This window comes from Astatotilapia calliptera, chromosome 6 (assembly GCF_900246225.1).
Source record: "Astatotilapia calliptera chromosome 6, fAstCal1.2, whole genome shotgun sequence".
NCBI lineage: Eukaryota > Metazoa > Chordata > Actinopteri > Cichliformes > Cichlidae > Astatotilapia > Astatotilapia calliptera.
Window position 1 is genome coordinate 36,476,373 of NC_039307.1, and position 21,739 is coordinate 36,498,111.

Sequence of the window (21,739 nt, forward strand, 5' to 3'; positions counted from 1 at the left end):
ACTAATTTTTAGTTTTAGTCCCGTCAGTAGCTAGCTAATATAAACAAATGTAAGTCTATTAAATGCAACCAACTTTACAAATTTCACAAGTTGCAAGAAAGCAGATCAGCCTGAGAACATATGTGAGAGGCTGATACAATTGTAAAAGACTTTGTGTCTGATGCTTTTCATCTAACATTTGTTGTGTCAGATCATCAGTGTAACATTAAATGTTGGAGCTCGTTTGCATCATTGTGACCAGTGCTGTCATATTAATATGACCGTATTGTGTCATATGAAACATTAAAGTACATTAGCCAATCAGCATTTATCATTGAATAATTAATATATCGTGAAAAGGAACATAATGTTAAAGAATGTTTTACTTTACTTGCTATTTTGAATATATTTTCATATGAAATTAATGTAAGACTGTTTTGTAGGATTATAATTTATGTAAAGAGTCTAAATACTTATTCACTACTCTGAATAAAAGTGATCCATTACTAGTCAATGTTAACCTTTTTTCACATAATACAGGCACCAGGGCGCACACCAGTGCCCTGCACTGTATTTATTTGTATTTAGTGTGGGCCCATCTGTGCCTGTACATCTCATACGTTCTGGAAAGCAGGAAGTGTGCACACTTTGTTTTGATATTTTAAATATGCAATTAAAATGAGGATTGTAGAAATCAGTTTTCTACCTTGATGTGTTGTTGAGTGTGATCAGAAACATTTCTTAAATATCGACAGCTTTTCCTGTGAAGCTTTATAAAGGCACAACCAGGGCCTCACAAACAGCGGCTGGGGGGATGACAAGGGATTCCTTATCAAGTGACTAAGGCTGTTTGATATGACGATATGTATCAAAATAAGTATATCGATATGAAAACATTGATCATTTCATATTATATGTTAAGTTCTCTTTCTCTTATATTTAAAATAACCACACTACAGGAGGACAATCAACTTCTTAGCCGTTGGTTCGTTAGCAACAGCGACGGTAAAACCATTGTGTGGCTCCGCCGTCCGCTCGTTTATTTTCCACATAAACCTTTCACAATAAAGCTCAAGATCCTGATGAGTTTTCAAAATGAAATGAAATGATATACATTATCCTCAAACATCAAATTTCAGAATGTGCATCAAACAAATTACCTCAAATAAAAACATGAAGTAACTATAAATGGCGCTTACACTCACAGAGAATACCAGCATGGCCAGTGAAGATGAGGCAGAACCAGGCAGCTCCAAACCGAAGGACCAGTCAAAACCGATCGAGGACCTTATTCCTACAAGGGGACATGGTTTGGTTATGCAAAAGTCTGACACAGTCTGACCAGAAAACTGTACTGTGCAAATTATGCCGCAAACCAGTCCCCACCACAGACTCAAACACAACAAACCTCTTCTACCACCTATGCAAGAATCACGTGAAAGAGTATGGAGAGAGTTTATGGATGAGAAGCAAAAAAGAGCCGCCAGGTTTTCCCCCGCAACACACTATGTAATAAATACAAAGAAAATGATGGCCGTTACAACGTATATCTAAAAATATATAGTTTCATGCATCTGTCAAAACACTCGATGCCAGGTACACGACGCCTAGCTAAAAACAAGTCGAGTTGCCTGAGATTCACAGAATTTACACAAAAACCACTATTTTGTGATATATATCTTTATCAGGATGAGAAATGTTTTATATCGGGATATGAGATTTTGGTCATATCGCACAGCCCTAGTGCAAACTCATCCAGTGATGAGTTTGCACAGATGATTGAAAGGTGGATTTTCTCAATGAGTCTAAAGACTAAGGTTTTTTCTTAGCTGATGCACAAAGCCAGAGAGCAGCAGTACACACCATTTTATTAACCATTTTGTCAATTCTAATATTTCATTTACTGGAAGGGAAAAGGTGCATCAGCAGAGGAACACCGTAACAGATACAAACATTTGAGCAGAAGGTTGCAGTTAAAGAGTTCAAATATTTAACTTGCCTACAAAAAACCCCCAAATCTAGTAATTATCAATGAAACATTATTATTGTTTTAATAAAGCCCTACAAGCTTCTTATGCTGGACGTTAAAACTTTTAGGCTAAAATCCAAACCACACGCTGACAGAAACTACTGAACCACAGCAAGCTCTCCAAGAAACACACAACCGAGCAGTAACGTTTGGACGTCTCTGCTTGAAGAAATGATTACAGCCTGCAAGCAGCAAACAGATCAATGCACTTAGTCATATTCTGTCCACTGCAGAAAGTGTGGGGGTGTGTGTGTGTGGGGGGGGGGGCTTCTATCTTCTTTTGGTTCCTCCAAAACCTAAAGAACAAAAAACAAACAGGAGTCAGTCAGTTGTAGCCATTTGCACTGAACACTTACTGGCATGCTCATTGAAAAAAGGGAGGAATTGTTCTTTTATTGTGGGTGCGGTGATCCTGCTTCTGTGCTTGGAGATATTAATGCTTATATCATTATAACATGTAATATAAAGTTGTTTGGGATTGTTTGTATGGATGTAACTGATGTGTTTTTCATTCACTTAAGAGCAGCTAAACCAGCAGCTTAATGGCTCAGACACACAGCCATGCAGCAAAATGTATCAACTGGTCTAACATCATTTATCAAACTAGCTAGCATCAGCTGTGGTACGCAGCTTGACATGAGCATGACATTAATTGCACTAATGGTTCTCTCAGTTAGTTTTTAAACCAAGAAAAAAAAAAAATGTAATTCACGTAACTAAGCAGGTGAATCAGCAGATCAATGTGACCGTGTGCATGGAGGCACAGCTTTAAAAACCATTTAATATCCTGCTCTGATCAGCTAAGACTGGTATTCACACTCAGACACTTTATTAGGTTCACATTAGGGCTGCTCGATTATGGCAAAAATGATAATCACGATTATTTTCACTGAAATTGAGATCTCGATTATTTGACGATATTTATTTAACCCTTTAAGACCTACTATAGAACCAAGTCCGCCAGAGCTTATATATATTATTTTTTTACATGTTGTAGTGCCATTTGTGGGAGCATTTCAAGTTGCTATACAACTGTTATAGCCCATATTTTAATAATATCTATGTATCAAGTCCACAGTAACTACATTAATTGCAAAAAAGTGCAATAAACTACAAAAAAATGGAAAATCGTTTTTGTTTTTTTTACATATATTTCTACTTGGAGAAATTTAAGAGGTTTATCCCTCAAAACGTTAAATACAAAAAAGTTGCAAAAAATAGTTTACAACAACAAGAAATTTATTTTGAGTGTCTTCATAGTGTTATTTTGGAGATACAGCAGGAAAAACGAAAAAACAATCCTATGATGCAAATTTGCAAAGAAAACAGCAGGTGCATCAAAATAAACTATTTCCAGATGTGCAATTCGAGTTCTAAGCATCCCAGAAACTATTCAGAAAAGTCAAACATGACCAGTATAGGCTTTTAAGGCCTACAAGTAAAAAAAAAACTACATTTCCGCGAAAATGACGTCACTTCCGGTTTCGGCCAGGAAATGGCGGACATGTGATCGCGCTGACGTCTGTTACACTGTGGGAAGTGTTACGAACAGCTGATCGGATCGGCAAAGCGTGTTTCTGGAATATTATGTTTTTGTTCCTGCAAGCGCTTTTTATGCAATTTTTGCAAAGCTTTATGTGGAAGGAAACCGTGACCGAGGACAAGCTGATGGCATAAGATGTAAGTACAACTCCTCCGGTTTCATATGCAAAACAAATTATTGCGCTAGCTTACACGGTTCAGGTTCTACAGGGATTTAAAAATAGTTACACAAAACGGAGCGTGCTGCTCTGACCGGCTTTAAAGGGTTAACAATGACTTTAAAAAATAATATAAAATAGTGTGCAACACCACTGAAGTTTTTTTTACCTCTCTTTTCAACCAACGGCAGTCACTCTCCTCTCCAAATAACTTCTGCTTAGCTTTCCGAGCTTCCCTCGGGTCCTCTTAATCAGCGGTCTCCAACCTTTTTTGCGCCACGGACCGGTTTATGCCCGACAATATTTTCACGGACCGGCCTTTAAGGTGTCGCGGATAAATGAGGGAGGGGCTAATAATCGGCTCAGTCATTTTTAATGATCGTTGAAAGCCCAGATCGTAATCGTGATTAAAATTCGATTAATTGAGCAGCCCTAGTTCACATGTTCAAACTGCTCGTTAAACCAGGTATCTAATCAGACAGTTACAGGCTGAAGTTCAAACCAGCAGAAGACCACTCCAAGTTTTACACTACAGCTCACGTGAAGACTGGAAAAACCTGCGTCTTGATTTCTGCTGAAACGTTCAGAAGGTAGAGTCAGAATTTGGCATGAAAGCATAAATCCACCCTTGCTTGCATTGAGGCTTCTGGCAGTGGCGGTATAATGGCGGGGGGTATTTTCTTGGCACACTTTGGGCTCCTTACTACCAACTATCAATATTTTTACGCCACATCTTACCCAAGTTTCTCTGTGAGTCTCATATTTCAAATGCATTAAAATTACATGAGCAGTAATTTTAAAGATAGAAATTCAACGCTCTAAATCAACGTCAGAATGGTCATGTCTGCTTCATTTGTCATGAAATAAGAAGGGACCAGGTCTCACCTGGCCCTGAAAGTACTCATCAATTCTTCCATTAATTTGGACTGTCTATAAAACTGTCTCTAATGCAAATCTTGGGAAAACCCTTGCAATTAAAGCTGAAAGTCTGCATTTCAATCATGAATTGATTTTTTTTTTTTAATTTACAATCCACTGTGGTGGTGTACAGAGACCAAAAAAAGTGTCTTTCTCCAAAACATTATGGCGTATGACCACAGAAAAGTTCTGATGGATAGGATTAACACACTATATCGGAAAGATAGGACAAATTGATTTCTTGGACAAACCGTGTCGAGCTGACCCGGATAGGTACTAATGGAAAAGGGCTATAAGAATCACAAAGGTAGGTAGGTAACATGTGCAAACTGTTTCTGTGTCCCTTCTAATAACATACAGTCTTGGTACCTGAAATAATGCGTGTCCCGGAAGAGGGAGGTTCTCTGGCAGGTCTGTTAGTGTGAGTGGAGTAGTTAGAATTGTAGGGCTGGCTCCTGCAGAATACATGAGATGGAACACAGCATGAATATCCTGAAGACAGGAAGGTGAAACATAAGTCCATAGTCTCCGTTTTCCATTATTCTCTCTCCTTCCACCCCTTTACTAACCTCCGACCACCAAAAAGATATCCAAGCAACCCGCCTGTTCCCATTCCAGTCCAGAAACCACCTCCTGTGCCGGGAGCTGCCTGGCCTCCTGGGTACTGGTGTCTGTGAGTGTAATCACTGTGGAAACCATAACTGGGGTTGGCTCCAGGGTAGTCTGAGCAGAAAACAAGAACTGATCAAAACTTTTTTTTTCATGCAATGCAGCCTAAATTACATAAAATAAGACTCGTCTCATTTCTTTAGCACCAAATCGCAACAGCAGTCACCTCAAGGTGCTTTATGTTGTTCAGTAAAGATCCTAAAATAATACAGAATACAAGGTCCGCTCTACCAAAAGGATGTGCTGCTTTGACAAATGTGCAGACCACACCGTCTACATCTCCGCACGTCGTCATTTTGCATCAACTACCTGTGTAGTCTGGTTTGAATCCTGGTGGGGGTGGTCCACCCATGGAGCCATGGTAATTGTGTCCAGAATGTGTAGCTGGTCCACCATCTTGCCCCCCAGTGGTGTTCCCACTTAGGAACAGTTTATGGATGCCATAGGCTAAGAGCAGAAGCACAGCAACAACCAGCAGTCCTCCTGAGTCCTGAGTGCCTGCAGTGTAAGAGCTCTGACGGTCATGCTGCTGCCCATATTCTGATGAACCAGTAAAGAAACTGGAGGCAAATCCCCAGAGATCTGACAGACAAAACAACAAAGAACATTCTTAAACAACTAATCCTTGTGTAAAAATGAAAACCTGCATCACTAATCCTCCTACCTTTAAACCCATCACGGGAACCCCTACTACTGTGAGACCTCCTCTGGCCCTCTTCAGTCAGTTCCAGTGTGTACTCCAGCCCACAAGACCCTTTCAGTATGTAGGCATCAGCAGGGTGACTGTAGCCCTCACAGCTCACCTCAATGTGACCAAATCGATGTGTGTTGTCCATGTCAGTCCTACACTCCCACTGTGACACACAGCAGAACAAGAGACACCCCATCAGTCTAAAATGTATTTAAGCATAACAAGTTTGAGGGTTACTCATACACACGGTACAATACCTCATTTAAACTTCACTCTCACCACTTAGACATTCTTGCATTTGAACTTAGTTTAAAGAGACAAAATAAAAGGAAAATGTGAGGTCTTCTATTTTGCAGGTGTCCCATATCTGTCAAGGATGAGATTCCCCACACAAGTTTCTCAAATCTTGCTCAAGTTTTGAAGTGCAAAATTTCAGATTAGAAAAAGTCCCAATTTAATTTGTCAGATTTTGTTTTTTTCATGAGCAGTTGTGCTGACAAGATTAAACTGCCTGAATGTGACAGAATGTGCCCGTCAACACATACATATTACTGAAATTGAACATGCAGACCATCCTACAGCCAGTGGTGCCAAAAAAACATGGAAACAACAATAAAGATTAAGGCTCAAACCACCTCTCCTCGTTGTCGCCTGTAGAAATAATGTCCTTGTAGTTTGGGTTGGCCTACCACTGTCTGAGATGAACATTTTAATATGCACAGCACACACAGGAGTCATTTCTTCAAAAATTGAAATAAAGCAGCTGAATCAGTCCTACTGAGCTCATTTCACACAGTACAGCACCAGTAGGTCCCTCACCTGCACATCGACTCCATTCCAGCCTTTATTCACACACTGGACCACCTCTGGGACGAAGGCGTGGCAGCCCGCTGACCCTCCAACACACTTGAGCTGAGGGATCGGGCTAGAGCGCCTGGCTGTGGTGTACCGGTTCCTGTACAGAGTCAGTGCCTGGATGTCCCGCAGCAGTACACTGCCTGCAGGTGACAAAAGGCAAGGGCTGATTTCCACACTAGGATTACACAAATCACAGTCATGTCGCTTTAGACACACTAAAGCTCTTCTTCGGGAACAAACTTTGACTCGTTAGTCCTGAATCAACCAGCATTTTCTGTACGCTGTTCTTTATGACATCATGTAGTGCCATACTCATCATATAACCTACCATTGCTGACAAACATGCATGCACAGCGTGTTTGTCACTAGTTTGTGGTGTATTTCCTAAACAGGGGAGCATCTCGGTAACCAGTGTTGTGCCAAAAAGTGATTGTCTGCCAAAAATTGATTTCCAGTGTTTCCCTCTGTTTTTACGTGTAATATCTTTACATATGTTGGTAAATAGACTTTGGTGAACAGAGTTTACGAAGGGGTTATATATAATATCTAAAAATTACCTGTTTTTCAAGTATCTTTATAACGTCCTAGTATTGTACCTACATTATAACCAATCTGGTCCTTTTTGTCCACTTAAAATATGTTTATATTAGGGTTTTTTTGTTATATTTATTGCAATTTCTGCTGTCCTCTTTGTCAGATTACTCTTTAAAAAAGACATTTTTAATGTCAACGAGATTTTTTTTTTAACTGGATAAATAAAAATAAATAAATAAAAGTCACGGCCAAAGACTGATTGCGGCTTCTAACTTGTGACAGGAGCGTTGTTTGTGACTTGATATCATTTATGGGGGATACATTTGACATGTTACAGATCAACAAGTTATTTATATCAGTTGAAATAGGAACAATCCGTTTTTGGCAAATACCGGAAATCAGTTTTGGCAGGCGATCGCTCAGTTCACCGGAACTGAAGAGCAGCGTAAAAGAAGCGGACACTAAACGCCAACCCACCGTCATCCCAGCTGTCGGTGTGCCGCGCACACAGGAGCAGCAGTACACCGGAAAAAAACACCTTCATGTCGCGTCGTTGTTTCTCCAAGAGCCTTCACACACACAGCCTCGATAAACACACCACAACCCGAAGACTCTGCTGCCGATACTTCCGTGTTGCGTCACCTGTTTTTCGCTTCCTGGGACCAATGAGGAACGTGCACGGCTGGACTGTGGCACGTCCGTGTGTTTGTGAGTGAGAAAGAGAGAAAAGGGCAGGGGCAGTTTGCTCGGGATAATGACGGCAAAGCTCCGGCACATGTGTCAAAACAATCAACACTGCTTCAGAAACTGTCGAGGTTCAGGTCTTCTCAACAGAGTCACGTGATCAATGCCGTCCATCGTAATCAGAGACATGGAGCCAGACAAAAAGAGGATGCTCTGCCTATTCCTAAATAAAAAACAGTTCATAAGCATTTCTGCTCCCAGGTCTAAAGTCTAGATAAGAAATAATCATAGTTATAGTTATAGAAGGTATAGTATATTTCAAGGGCGTAGATTTGGCATGGACGGAAGGGACATGTCCCCACCAATATCCAGCGATTATTGAATTGTCCCCACCAATAATTTGATCTCTTCGAGTAAAGAAAAACAAACCCAATAGAAAGAAAAAAAAAAACATCTGTCGACGTCTCATTCACCCAGCGGTGCAGAAAGAGTTAAATTACGATCTCTACTGGAGTCCTACGTCATGTGACAAATATGGCCAATGTGATTGGCTGTGCCTTTCAGGCAGCTCTGTTTAGTTTTAGCAGCGGCAAGCCTGCGCTGCGGGGAGGACGGCAGCAAAAAGGAAGAACCTGGATATAAGAAAGTATTTTTCAAAGAAACCTGTAAGTAGTGATGGGCAGATGAAGCTTCATGAAGCACTGAAGCTTTTCATCCAATTGGTTCACCCCAGCGCAAAGCGTCTTGAAGCTTCATTTGCTCTAGTAGGACACCTACTGGACGTAAAAATATTAGTTGGCATGAATTTGAAGAGTGTGGCCTTTTGCACACAGCCCGTAAATGTCAACAACAAAAGGAGTGTGTAAGCATCTATATTGTAGTGATGGCAGTATACTGTGTATATTTATACTGGCAGTATGGAAAATGATCATTTGGAAATGCTTAAAATGGAAATGATCATTTACTGTGAGGTGTGGTTGGGGTGTGGACAGTGGTGGTGCTTTTGTAACGTTGAGGTATGGACAGCTACACACTGAGGCCTCAGTCCTGCCTGTTCACATTTTATTCTGTAAAAACTAAATTTTCACTGCTTCTATAACCTTTAGTGGGGAGAACATAGCTAGGATTTAATGATTTAACAAATCTTTTAAATCCTTTGTCCTCCACAATGCTAAATGGCTGGGAGTCCTCAATCACCATGCTAACCAGGTCTTCATCTATTTGAGATTGTCTTTATTGTCTTTCCTCAGCAGAACAAAGCACAAATATAAATATCACACACGTAACTTATTGCATTGTATAATATCGTTATCTCATTTAGTAACATTACTGCATGCTATATTATCATGGCATTTGATGCTCACCTGGTCTTGCTCCACAATCAGTGTTCCCCTTATTCTCATGCAAAGCTCTGTAGTGCCTAAGCATGGATGAGGTGTTGTTGTTATATCCCAGCTCCCTGGCACATAGCAAACACTCCACCTTGTACAAAAGTAAAGCCGCTTAACATAAATTGTATTGCACCATCAGTATTATGAAAATACATCTTCTGTAGAAATTTACATACCTTGTTGGGAGATATAAGATCAAAATGTTCCCACACAGGGGAGGACATCCTCCTCTTCTTAGCTGGCTCCATTCTCTCCTGACTTTCTCTCCTCACTCTCATAAACCTCCAAACTGTCTCCAAACTCTCACTAACCGCAACTCTCCATCAAACACCCACATTTAGAATGAAGTCTGAGGGGTTTGTATCGCTGTCATAGCTCGCGGCAAATTCGAACCACTTCATGAACCAGTCACGTGGTACAGCCGGGCAGCGAGGCTTCGGACGTCATCATTTTCAGCTCCTCCCATAAATGAAGCAAGCCTCGATACGCGCATCGCGGAAACGCCCCCTCCATTACTCGACACAAGCTTCGAAGCCTCGATACAGAACGTCACATCACTACCTGTAAGTCACTTAAAGCCAAGTTCACTCATAAAATGTGTCCGTCACAATAACGTTACAGGCTATGCAGGCGGCACTATTAGTTACCTCAGTCTCCCACAGTAGCATTTCTAATTTTGATTGAAACTGTCAGAGAAAACGGCAGCCTTGAGCAGCCAGGATATTAGTTTACAGAGGCTGTTAAAATTATATATCTAACGTTAAATGTTGGTGACACAATAATTTCATCCTAATGGTGCTGACATATTCATAGGGTTAATTTTTGAGACAAAATATCATGGTAGTCATGATTTTGCAAATATTCCAACCAACAATGGTGACACAAGATCACAGGTGAAATTGGATGATGACTTGATGGTTCAATTACTGTATTTGAAGCACATGTGTGACTGCATGTATTTGGAATGTCTCACTGTTATTCATCAGGTGACAGGCAGCTCTGCCATGTTGTAGCTCAGACAGAGGTGAAGAGGCGAGGTCACAGGTGACTGACTGATGATTTGGTGCTGTAGATTAACTAGTATTTATTATCATGACAATTGTCAGCTGCTGATGTAAATTGATTCATTAGTGTTTATTTGACAAAGAATATGGCATGAATCAATGTGTTATTTTATCAGGTGGCAATATGTCCTAGTGCAGTCAGAGGGGAAGAGCCAGGGCCAAAGCTGAGGCACATCAAGCACATAGTAATAATTTTAATCTGAGGATAACACGCATGTACTGAGGCTGAAAGAAGCTTCAGTGCTCTCAGAAGACTAAAAAGATGGGTAAGGTCAACAATGACTCGAATGAGATTAAACAATGCTGCTGTATGCCATGTCCACCAGGAGAGACTGGACAGTATAGATGTATATATAGATATGCCAGCAGTTTACCTCAGTTAACGAGAGGAGAAGGCATGTGTGTGGCCCCTTCACATAGTCCACATTGAGTTGTTGTGTGGGACACTAGTAGTCCATGTCTGTTTCTGTAACAGTAGTTCATGTTTGGAATAAAAAATCCCAGCTCACTGATTTGATCGGAGCAACAGTGCCTAAAATGTTGCATAATTTTGCTGAGAGATCTTTTACTTTGTGGTAATCTTAGATGAGTAGCTTTATGGACAAAAACCAGCAGGTCATTCAGTGTTCCCTTAGTGCTAATGTATAAGAGATGTTGGTGTACTACAACTGAAGTAATGTTGTTAATTCCTTAAAGTCATATTCTTTTATTGTCATGACTGTATTTGAAGCTATTTTTATGTTTGTATGATGCCTGATTTATATGAAATATGGCTGAAGTAAACTAAAGCCTAAAATACTTAGTCAGTCATTTGTTTAATAGTAATTTAACATTATATAATTTCAAATGTAAAACTATGAATTGTAATTTTAAATGGTTTAAAAGCATGTAGAATAGCATATGTAGGCAAGTATATTTCTCCTTTTTATCAAGAAGCAAAGACAAAAAGGGGAAAAAAAGAAACAGGGCAGGGTTCGGTGGTTGAATCATCTGTCCCCACCAATGCCAAAACCAAATCTACGCCCTTGGTATATTTTATATAAACGAATCTGTCTGCTGGTAATTGCATAATCACGTGGCCTCACAGTACAAGCATACTCCCAAGCTATTATAATGTGTTGTACATTGTTATTTATTGTGTGGGTTTTTTTTTTTTTTAATTAGTAAAAAACCATCAAGAAGTCACAAGCAAAAGGAGAACACACCATGGCACATGTTTAAACAAGGAAAATGTATTCATCAATATTATTAAAATGGGTATAACATCATTTTTTCAACAAAAAATACACCTTCAAAACACCATATCAGCCCGATATCAGACAGAACTGTCACATGATATCAAACAGAGGCTGTCAATTCAGCTCTGTTAACTGGGCATAATGAAGCAGTTCATTACAAGTTGTAGGTTCAAGCTGCTCTTCATATTTTTGGCCACCAGATGTCACCAAGGGGAACTGTGTTGAAATAGTTTTTCAATACAAGCTTCAGTGCTTCAGAAAGCTTCATTTGCTCATCACTAGCTCAGGACCTGCAGTTCACAGACTGGAAACACATTGAAAAATAGTGGTGTGTGGATTGATACTGAAATTTTGATTCTTCCAATACCAGATATTTACGTTCTAGAATCGATTCAGTAGGCAACGGGTGAAGTGTCTTGCCCAAGGACACAACGACCGAGACTGTCCGAGCCGGGGCTCGAACCGGCAACCTTCCGATTACAAGACGAACTGCAAACTCTTGTGATGGTGATGAAAATTGAGCACCTCAGTTATGCGAAGAACAGTCAACTTATCTTGGAGAAATTGCCTCTGACATAGAAGTTACATAATTTATGTGAAGTTGTACCAAATGAAAAATTGATTAAAAAATTGGCTTGTCCAATTTCTCAAAAGTTACTTGAAGGTTTCATTTTTGCCTCTGCTACAGCACTGATATCACATAATACAACGGTTGAGATTTTTTTAAGTATAATCTTCAGGTTATAATTAAGGAACTCAGCCTTGCCATTTCTAGCAACAGTCCTTTGGTCCAAGCTAAATCTAAGGGACGTCCACTAGCATCAGATTTCAAACTTAAGCAATTCTGTGAGGAAAAGTTTAATGTTGTGGAACCTGTTGAGTATGTTCTAGAGGCAAGGTTCAACAAAACATTTCAATATGTTCCCATACTTAAGTCTCTTCAGCTACTTGGGCATAATGGTAAAAAAAAAAAAAAAAAAAGGTAAATGGCCTGTATTTGTATAGCGCTTTTCTAGTCCCTAAGGACCCTAAAGCGCTTTACACAACCTGTCATCCACCCATTCGCACACACATTCACACACTGGTGATGGCAAGCTACATTGTAGCCACAGCCACCCTGGGGCGCACTGACAGACAGACTACAATGATATAGTGGACAAGCTTGCTAGTAGTCATATAGCCTGTTCTGCAAATTTACACCAAATACAAGTTTTGATGGTCAAACAATCCTTTTTTTCATGTGAGGATTTAAAGATTTCATTGTGTTTGCATATTAATGACTTCCAGGTTTGCAATCTATTGTTTCATGCAAGAAACATAAATATTGTCTGATTTATTGGATTTTAGGTAACTTGCCTAAAGCAACATAGAATATTGCAATTGATTTGAAATTGAAAGGTTTATCTACTAGGAGGTGGAGAGGTACCACTGGCCAATGCCAATATTTTTGTCATTATTATGATATTGTTATTATTGGCTGTCATACAAACCTGTTTTTAAAGCAGAGGGGGAAATGCCAGAAATGAAAGTGAAGGGGGAAAAAAGAGGGAAGAGAGGAAAGATACAAGAAATAAAACAAATTTAGATCATATAGAAATGCAATGGTTTTCTCATTTCAAATTTAAACTCAATACAAAACTGGTGAAAATTAAAACAGTTTCCTTAAGAAATGTGTCCTTTTTTATCAGAGTGAACACAAGATGGCTGCAGTCCTGAGAGTTGTCCTTGGAGTTGACAATGCATCAAAGTTAATTCTGCCCACTGGAATACCTGATTCAGCTGAAGTCCTTAACAAAGAGATTAGAAGGAACTTTGCATTGTCTGGCAATTTCAGACTGAAGGATAGAGACAGTGAGTTTGACAAAGAGTTTGTGAACTTGTCAGCAACTTCAGAGATCAAAGACAAGAGCACGGTTAAAGTTATTTACCTTCAGAATGAGTCAGACACACTGAAATAAAGGCCATGTTGGATTTACTTAATTCAGTAGTGGACATTGGTTGCACACAAATGTTTTGCTTTGGCAGAAATGTAAACAACTTAGTTAAATCAACACAATTTTTTCATATTCAATAAACCTGTGCATTTTGTGTTCAAAAACGCAATTGAAACATGTTTAGATGAAGTAAGTTGAGCTCTTGGAATATTTTAATCCTTCACAATTTTGTCATTTTATTTCACCACTATTCAATAACTTTTACTGCAGTACTACTTGGTCACCTAAATACTACATAATGTTCAACAAAGTCTAGAGTCTGGTTACCATGAAAGTTGAATGGATCTACAACAACTACCATCCTCCTATCTTTATCCTGGCTGGGAAATAACCCTGAAGTGATAGGTTATGAGGCAGGGTACACCCTGGACAGCTCACCAGTCTATCACATGACAAACAACCATTTGCATTTACAGGTAATTTAGAATCACCAATTAACTTAACTATAATAACTGCATGACTTTTAACTGTGGGAGGAAACCAGTAGACCCAGAGAGAAACCACTACAAACTAGCCATATTGCGGATTTGAATCCAGGACCTTCATACTGTGAAGCAACAGCATTAACCACGATGCCACCAATCCAGGCTTAACAAAAGTAGGAAAGCTATGATTTCGAGGCTTGATGCAGAATTTTTTTGTTTTGTGTGTGTATGGTTGTCTGCCTCTAACTCCAGTGATTTTCCTGTAGTTTGACATCGCATGCAATCTTATGAATTTCATGAGTTCAGCAACTAACCACTCTTACTAGATTGTATCATGTCATCGCAACAAGAACAAATTAAGTTGTTGAATTTCGTACAGATCCTTCATGATTTAATTACGTTCATAGAAACATGAAATTATTGTGTTCAAATTACAAGTTAGACTTTTTTAATGTAACAACCAGCCAATTTACTTTTTTCGGTATACCAAAAAAAGTAGAGGTGGCTGCTCGACTTGACTGAGACCACGATCCAAAGCGCGCAAGACTGAAATACCGTGCAGTGTCGCCGGATTTAACATTGCTATATTATTGACTTACTTCACTCGAACATGATATGAACAATTTAATCTAGCCTCTCTGCATATCATGTAGTTTCTACGCTATACAGTTACACTTAACTTTAAAGCATGAGGCACTTGTGTTAAATACATGATGCTCACGTAAATCCTAGAGCTGGCCAATCCCTTTTTTTCAGTGCAAGAGGAGGAGTTGGAGGAGACACAGCTCTACCCTTAGATCCCATCCATGGCCATCAAACTTCAAAATATCTCAGTTCAGTTATGAGATACAGATTTAGTTTAGAGAGAGCGAATCGAGCGTTCTACAGCACACTTCTAAGTCCAAGCTCCAAGCTTAAGGGAGACATACTACATGGGCTGGCATCAGAAATTGATTGTAGCTGTAATTCTTGTGAATACGATAAAAAGAGTGGGCATTATACGCTTGTTCTGCTTATATTACAATACTCATTCTGTATAACATACAACATACTAGTCAGTGACTCTGCACCTGAAAACTTCCAACCAAAACCAGATGTTCTTACCTAGAATATGTTATAGCTGATCAACATCAGTTTTAGCTTGCTCTGAGATACACTTGGCTAATATGTGTTTTCAGGTTAATGCAGAGTTCACCCGCATCACCACAGTCCTCTAGTCTAAATCTTTTTGGTCCAACTGGAGCATTACTCCAGCAAACTACTATGGGTGTTTAGAAAGAAGGGGGGACAGCAGGACACAATATCAGACAGATCATGGCAACCATGCACAAGGTGTGCATGTTGAATGAGTTTATGATTGTTTAAGCTCTTGACACTGAGGTGTAAACCTCAGGAAGCAAGTTTGACATAACCAGGCTTTATATCTTTTAGTCTGCTTGATGAAATGTAAAATCCCAGAGGTAGCAGCTATCATGTCTGTGATTCTAAACTTTCTTATTCCAGGGTTTCTGCTTAAGGATCTGTGGACTTAAAAAGGAGCGTTTGATGCTTCATTTTTCTTCTGCACAGAATGTTGATTAAAAAAATAATAATAATGCAACAATGATCCTGGAAATAGGACAAGAGCTATACAGGTTGCATATATAAAATGTGTCTTGTGCAGAGAATTTATGTACATTTACAGGATAGTGTAAATAAAATAATTAGTTTAAAAACCGTCTTTCACACAATTGAAGTAAGGTGGGGCAACATACTGAAAGCATTGCGGCTCTAATTAAATGAAGATCCTGACAGCCGTATTACAGAGTTCTTGTAAGTTGCAACACCGTTGGAGCCCAACTGACAAAGAAAATCTGTAAAAAAAAAAAATTTACACAGCATTTTTTGATTTTAAAAACCTGTCCACATTGTTTATACAGAAAATGGGACTTTTGAGTTATGGTTGAGGTGGAACTATTATCAGTGTGCTATTAATACTGCCATTTTTCTCCACTAGTAAACCATGGAATTTTTTCTCCATGAACCACAATAAGACGAGATCTGTGGTGCAAACAAGTTATGAGTGTTAATATACACTAAATTTTACTTACTGTTTATTCATTGATGGTTCTGATCTTCTCTTAGGATTTACTGAAAATGGAAAATATAGATAATTACCAACCTTATATCATTTGTAAATTGTTTCATTAATACTGCCAATTTATATTATAGGTATAAGTGTTAATGTGTGTGCACTTTCTGCCATGCAGTACTGATTCTGGCCCTGTGAGACAAATTAAGAAAATAGTGTTGGGCACCTACATTGTGAGGCATGAGGCAGCAGATGAGATGGATCTCCCTGAAAATGCTGGTATCATCACTTGGCTTTGATTCATATTATTGTCTACACACACACACACTTGATCTACGGTTTAAACTTGAGATAGCCTAAGAGCCTGTGATACACATCTGAATTTCTTCAAAAAGTGATATTTGGATTAGATGGGGAAAAAAAGCTTTCCAATAAAGTGCAGGTTCTCAAAAACAAGTCCTCTACAGCAGACAAGACTGGACCTGGAGTTGGACTTCTCAAGACAATCTCAAGACAGGATTTAAGTTGACTGTTGTGTTTCAAGTTTTTGTGGACTACAGGATCACATTTCGTCCACTGACAGGGAGATGCCAAAAATGCCAAATATACATGTGAAATAGCCTGAAAAGAAGGAAGGAAGACTACTGGACCAGCTAACTGGGCAGAGTAAACTGAGGAATTCCCAAAAAGACAATCTAATCTAAAGACAAAATGTTGGTGGTTCTTTTTCTAACTTCGCTCGGTGTTTCACTATGGGAATCGCCTCGGCGTGACCAACTACGGAAGCTCCAATGACACCACGTCTGTCTATGACAGACCTGTCGAGCCGTGCTCAGGGCTCCGCCCCCTCGTACTAACACGGCCGACCAGCTCCTCCTAACTCATTCTCGCTTTCTTCCCGTGAGAAACTACTTTGAGCTCCCTCAGCGCATCCAGGCTAACTTGATTAGCTGCTTAACAGTTCTCAGGTGTCCCGTGTAGGAGTACGTCGCCGAACGCAGTTTTTCCGGTTCCAGTTTGGATCGTGCTGAGTAAGTCCTTCGAAAGAAGTGTACTTAGAGTTGCACTGTGGAACAGCAACCGCGTCAGGCGAGCTGTCCCAGCGGTTCCTGGTTTTAGTTAGCGAGGTAGCCGACGTTGTGTGACTCGGGCTAATGCGTTACGGCGAGCTGTTCGTTCAGTGTCCGGCTAGCATTAACTTGTTAGCAGGCCACGAACCACATTAGCGTCTCACTAGCATTAGCTTGTTGGTCGACCTAGGGTTCGGTTAGCATTAAGTTGCTAACGATATTGGCTAGCGGAGTGCAGCTAACGTGTCACGACGAGCTGACTCCCGCCGCGACTAGATCAGATTTAACACCCGCTGCTAGTCCTAGCTACTTACGGGCTAATGTGTCGAGACGAGCCTGGTGTAGCCTAGTCTCACCCCTTTCCGCTAACCATGTCTACGGCTCCTACTCCCGCCAAAAGGTCGGAGCCGAAGGCTAAAGAGGCTGCATCCCGCCCGTGCCCCGCATCATGCGGTGCCACCATCTCGGGCAGGGACCCTCATCCAATGTGCATCGTCTGTATGGGTGCCAAGCATGCTCAGGCTTCACTGGCGGACCCTCAGGGATGCCCACACTGTGCTTTGATGCCAGAGAAAGTCCTGGAAATGAGGCTGAGAGTAGCAGTAACGAACAGTCACTGCTGCCTGTATGCTGCTACTGCTACGAGCGATATCCGTCATCCACGAGCCTCCACAAGCTGGGCGGACATGATGGAAGAAGAGTCCCCGCTCATGCCCCCATCATTCGAGGACCTCCTCGATCAAAACGTGGGCGAGCCGGGTGGCGAGGATGCGGAGGGCGATGCCGACTCCGACCTCCTCGACCTGGAGGACATGGATGAGGAACAGGAGGATGACTCTACCTTTCCTCCCCAGCAGTCCAGGCCACCGAGTGGGGCTGAAGTTGCACCCCTGGTGGACAGCAATTTGTACGAGGTCTGCAAACGGGCTGCTGCCAAGCTAGGCATCCCATGGCCAGCCGCCCAGGATGCCGAAGGGGCAGAACGCGACCTGTATGACGGCAAGAGGCTCCCACCAGCCTTGCCGCCATCAAAGCAGCTTCTGCCAGCAGTCCCAGCCTGCATGAAAGAAATGAGTCGCAATTGGTCAAGCCCTTTTAAAAGCAAGCTTCCGACCAAGGGCTGCTCTAAGCTTGAGATCCAGGGGATGGGTGAACTGGGGCTGACCGAACCCCCAGCAGTGGAGCCTTCAGTGGCGTATCACCTTCACCCTAACCGCAGGGCAATCTCAGCTTCTTCTAGCATTTCTTTGCCCAACAAGATAGATCGCCTCACGGCATCTATTTATCTAAGGACATACAAATATGCTGCACAGTCAGCATGCTCGCTTAATGCAGTCACACTGCTATCAGCATATCAGGCAGAAATTCTGGAAGACATGGGCCGTCAGCTTGACTCGGGTTCCCCGAACCCAGCCCTCTGGGATGAAATCTGCGTGGTTAATGATCTCATTCGTCGCTCCTCCAGGGGAGCAGTCCAAGGGTGTGGTCGCGTTATGGGCCTTGCAGTCTCGGGTGAGAGAGCCTTGTGGCTAAACCTGTCAGGCCTAGGTGATGCTCAGAAGGCTGAGGTCATGGATGCAACCTATGACCCAACCAAGGGTCTCTTTGGCCCAGCCCTGGAGAGAATGAGAGAAACAAGCACCCGCAGAAAGCAGGAGGGTGAAGCATTCAACTTCTGCTTACCCAGAAAACCTAACTCTCAGCCCCAGCAGGCGCCAAGAGCTGGCTTTGCAGCAACAGCAGCAGCTGTGAGAGGGAGACAGAGTGGGGTCAGAATGCAGAGAGGAGCAGGAGACCAGCAGGGTGCCCACCAGGCCAAGGTAGAGAACCGAAGACCTTGGGGCAAGCATTCCTTTGCAGCAGTTGCTGCAAAGAACAAGCCGTCACACCCCGGAGAGGGGAAAAAGAAGCGGTCAGCCTAGCACACCTGCAGCATTCTGTGTCACCCCTCTTTTCTTCCCCAAAGAGAAGGAAGGTGTTAGAAGGGGTAACCAAATCACTCCAAAGTTCAGGGCCTCCGGAAGTTTCCAGTTCACCAGGAGCACCCTCTCAGTCTCCTCCTCCAGTTCAGGGAGGACAGACTTGTGGACAAATGGCGCAGTGTCACCAAACACTTCTAAGCACTCTGTCTGTGTCACCAAGCACTGCCCAGAGTCATCAGACACTTCACTGTGGTTTGGGGGTAACAAAAGAAATAAAACGTGCATTTCTGCAGCCAGGCAGTTTGCCAAGGGCAGAATGTCCCCCCAGTTTCAAAATAAAAACAAAAGAAAATCACTTCAATTTGTCTTTGTTCCCAGCGGGGGGAGCTCACGCTCTTCCCGAGGGGGAGAGCCCCAACTCCTTCCGGGAGACAGGGGTGACGTCACGCTACCGCTTCTTCAGAGGCCCGCTCCAGCTGCGCTGCGAGCGGGCGCAGCTGCAGTTCATCCCTGGGTCTTGTCAACCATTTCCCATGGTTACAGACTACAGTTTGCGGCAAAACCACCGAGATTCGGCGGAGTGTTAGCTTCTGTGGCCAGTCGCGATTCAGCGAATGTGCTGGAGGAGGAAATATCCTCCCTGTTACACAAACAGGCGATCGGAGCGGTTCTGAGCGAAGAAGCTCAGCAGGGCTTTTACTCCCGGTATTTCCTCATCCCGAAAAAGGACGGAACGTCGCTCCGTCCTATTCTGGATCTGCGTGTGTTAAACAAGCATTTAAGAAAGTACACGTTCAGAATGCTCACACACAAGACGCTTTGTCGTTCAATTCACACAGGCGATTGGTTTGTTACAATCGACCTATCAGATGCATATTTTCACATCACCATTTATCCTCCACACAGGAAATATCTCAGGTTCGGTTATCAGAGCGTAGCGTACGAGTTTCAAACTATCCCATTCGGGCTATCCTTAGCTCCGAGGGTGTTCAGCAAATGTGTGGAGGCAGCGCTGTCTCCGTTAAGGAACAGCGGCATCAGAATATTTTCTTACATAGACGATTATCTAATATGCTCACGATCGCGCGAGCAGGCGATCAAAGACTCCGGGGTGGTGGTGAATCACCTCACGGAGCTTGGGTTCACTATCAACCTGGAAAAGAGCCACTTGGAACCCGCACAGTCTACAGAGTATCTGGGGCTCAGAATAGACTCCATCTCTTATCGTATCGCACGTTCAGAGCGGAGGATCGCATCCTTCACTCACTGTCTTTCCTGTTTTCAGCTGGGGAAAGTCGTGCGGTTCCGACTCTGTCTCCGCCTCCTCGGCCTCATGGCCTCGGTGATATCGGTGGTACACTTGGGGCTGCTTATGATGAGAGATTTTCAGTGGTGGGTCGCTTCTCTGCAGCTGTGCCCTCGCCGACATCTCAGTCGTGGTGTAAAAATAACGCAGCCGTGTATCGCGGCTCTGGAGGAGCCCGACAGCTCTCGCGGCGGGGGCACCGCTCGGGGCAGTATCATCCAGGGTGACGCTGACCACAGATGCATCCCTGTCAGGTTGGGGTGCAACTATGATGGGCAGAGCAGTGAATGGCGTTTGGTCACAGAGACTTACTCTGAATCACATAAATGTGCTGGAGCTCCGCGCGGTGCTCCTAGCCTTACGGCATTTTCTGCCGTATCTCCGGGGTCAACATGTTTTAGTGAAAACAGACAACTCCACTGTAGTTGCTTATATCAACCGCCAGGGCGGCACCCGTTCCCGGCAGCTACACAGGTTAGCCAGGGAAATAATTATGTGGAGCAGCACTCGGCTCCTCTCCCTTCGGGCAACTCACGTGCCAGGAATTCTGAACAGGGGGGCGGACCTCCTGTCCAGAGGAAATCCACTGTTCGGAGAATGGAGGCTTCACCCACAGGTGGTGGAGCAGATTTGGCAGAGATACGGCCGGGCTGCCGTAGATCTCTTCGCCTCGCGAGAAAACACACAGTGCCCCCTGTTTTTCTCCCTGTCAGACGCACACGCGCCACTGGGCATGGATGCGCTGGCCCATCCATGGCCAAAAAACTCTGCTGTATGCTTTCCCTCCCCTCAGCCTGATCTCCCCAACACTGATCAGAGTGAGGGATCAGGGGCTGTCTCTGATTTTAATAGCTCCACGGTGGCCATCCAAACACTGGATAGCAGAAATCATCCAGCTTCTGGTGGACGAGCCATGGCCACTCCCCATCCGCAGGGACCTTCTGTCTCAGGCGCGGGGGGAGATATACCATCCCCATCCAGACCAGGTTGCTCTCTGGGCCTGGCCCGTGAAAGGTGGAATTTGAAGGCAGCAGGCATGCCTCCGAAGGTTATTGAAACCATTCAGAATGCCAGAGCCTCCTCCACTCGTTCCATTTACAGCAGTAAATGGCATGTTTTTGAAGAGTGGTGCCATGAAAAGCAGATTATCCCTTTTCAGTGTTCAGTGGTGGAGCTGTTGTGTTTTCTTCAAGACT

At 42.6% G+C, this 21,739-nt stretch overlaps 1 protein-coding gene across 1 annotated transcript; it reads right to left on the reverse strand.

Moving 5' to 3' along the window:
* Window positions 1–1,829: 1,829 nt before the first annotated feature.
* Window positions 1,830–8,408, reverse strand: saraf (store-operated calcium entry-associated regulatory factor). The gene is made up of 7 exons (XM_026171991.1): window positions 7,856–8,408; window positions 6,806–6,984; window positions 5,960–6,149; window positions 5,605–5,877; window positions 5,196–5,349; window positions 4,996–5,081; window positions 1,830–2,304 (listed from the first exon to the last, which is right to left on the reverse strand). The coding sequence occupies exons 1-7, from the start codon at window positions 7,920–7,922 to the stop codon at window positions 2,279–2,281; spliced, it is 975 nt and encodes a 324-aa protein (XP_026027776.1). The 5' UTR covers window positions 7,923–8,408; the 3' UTR covers window positions 1,830–2,278.
* Window positions 8,409–21,739: the final 13,331 nt, after the last annotated feature.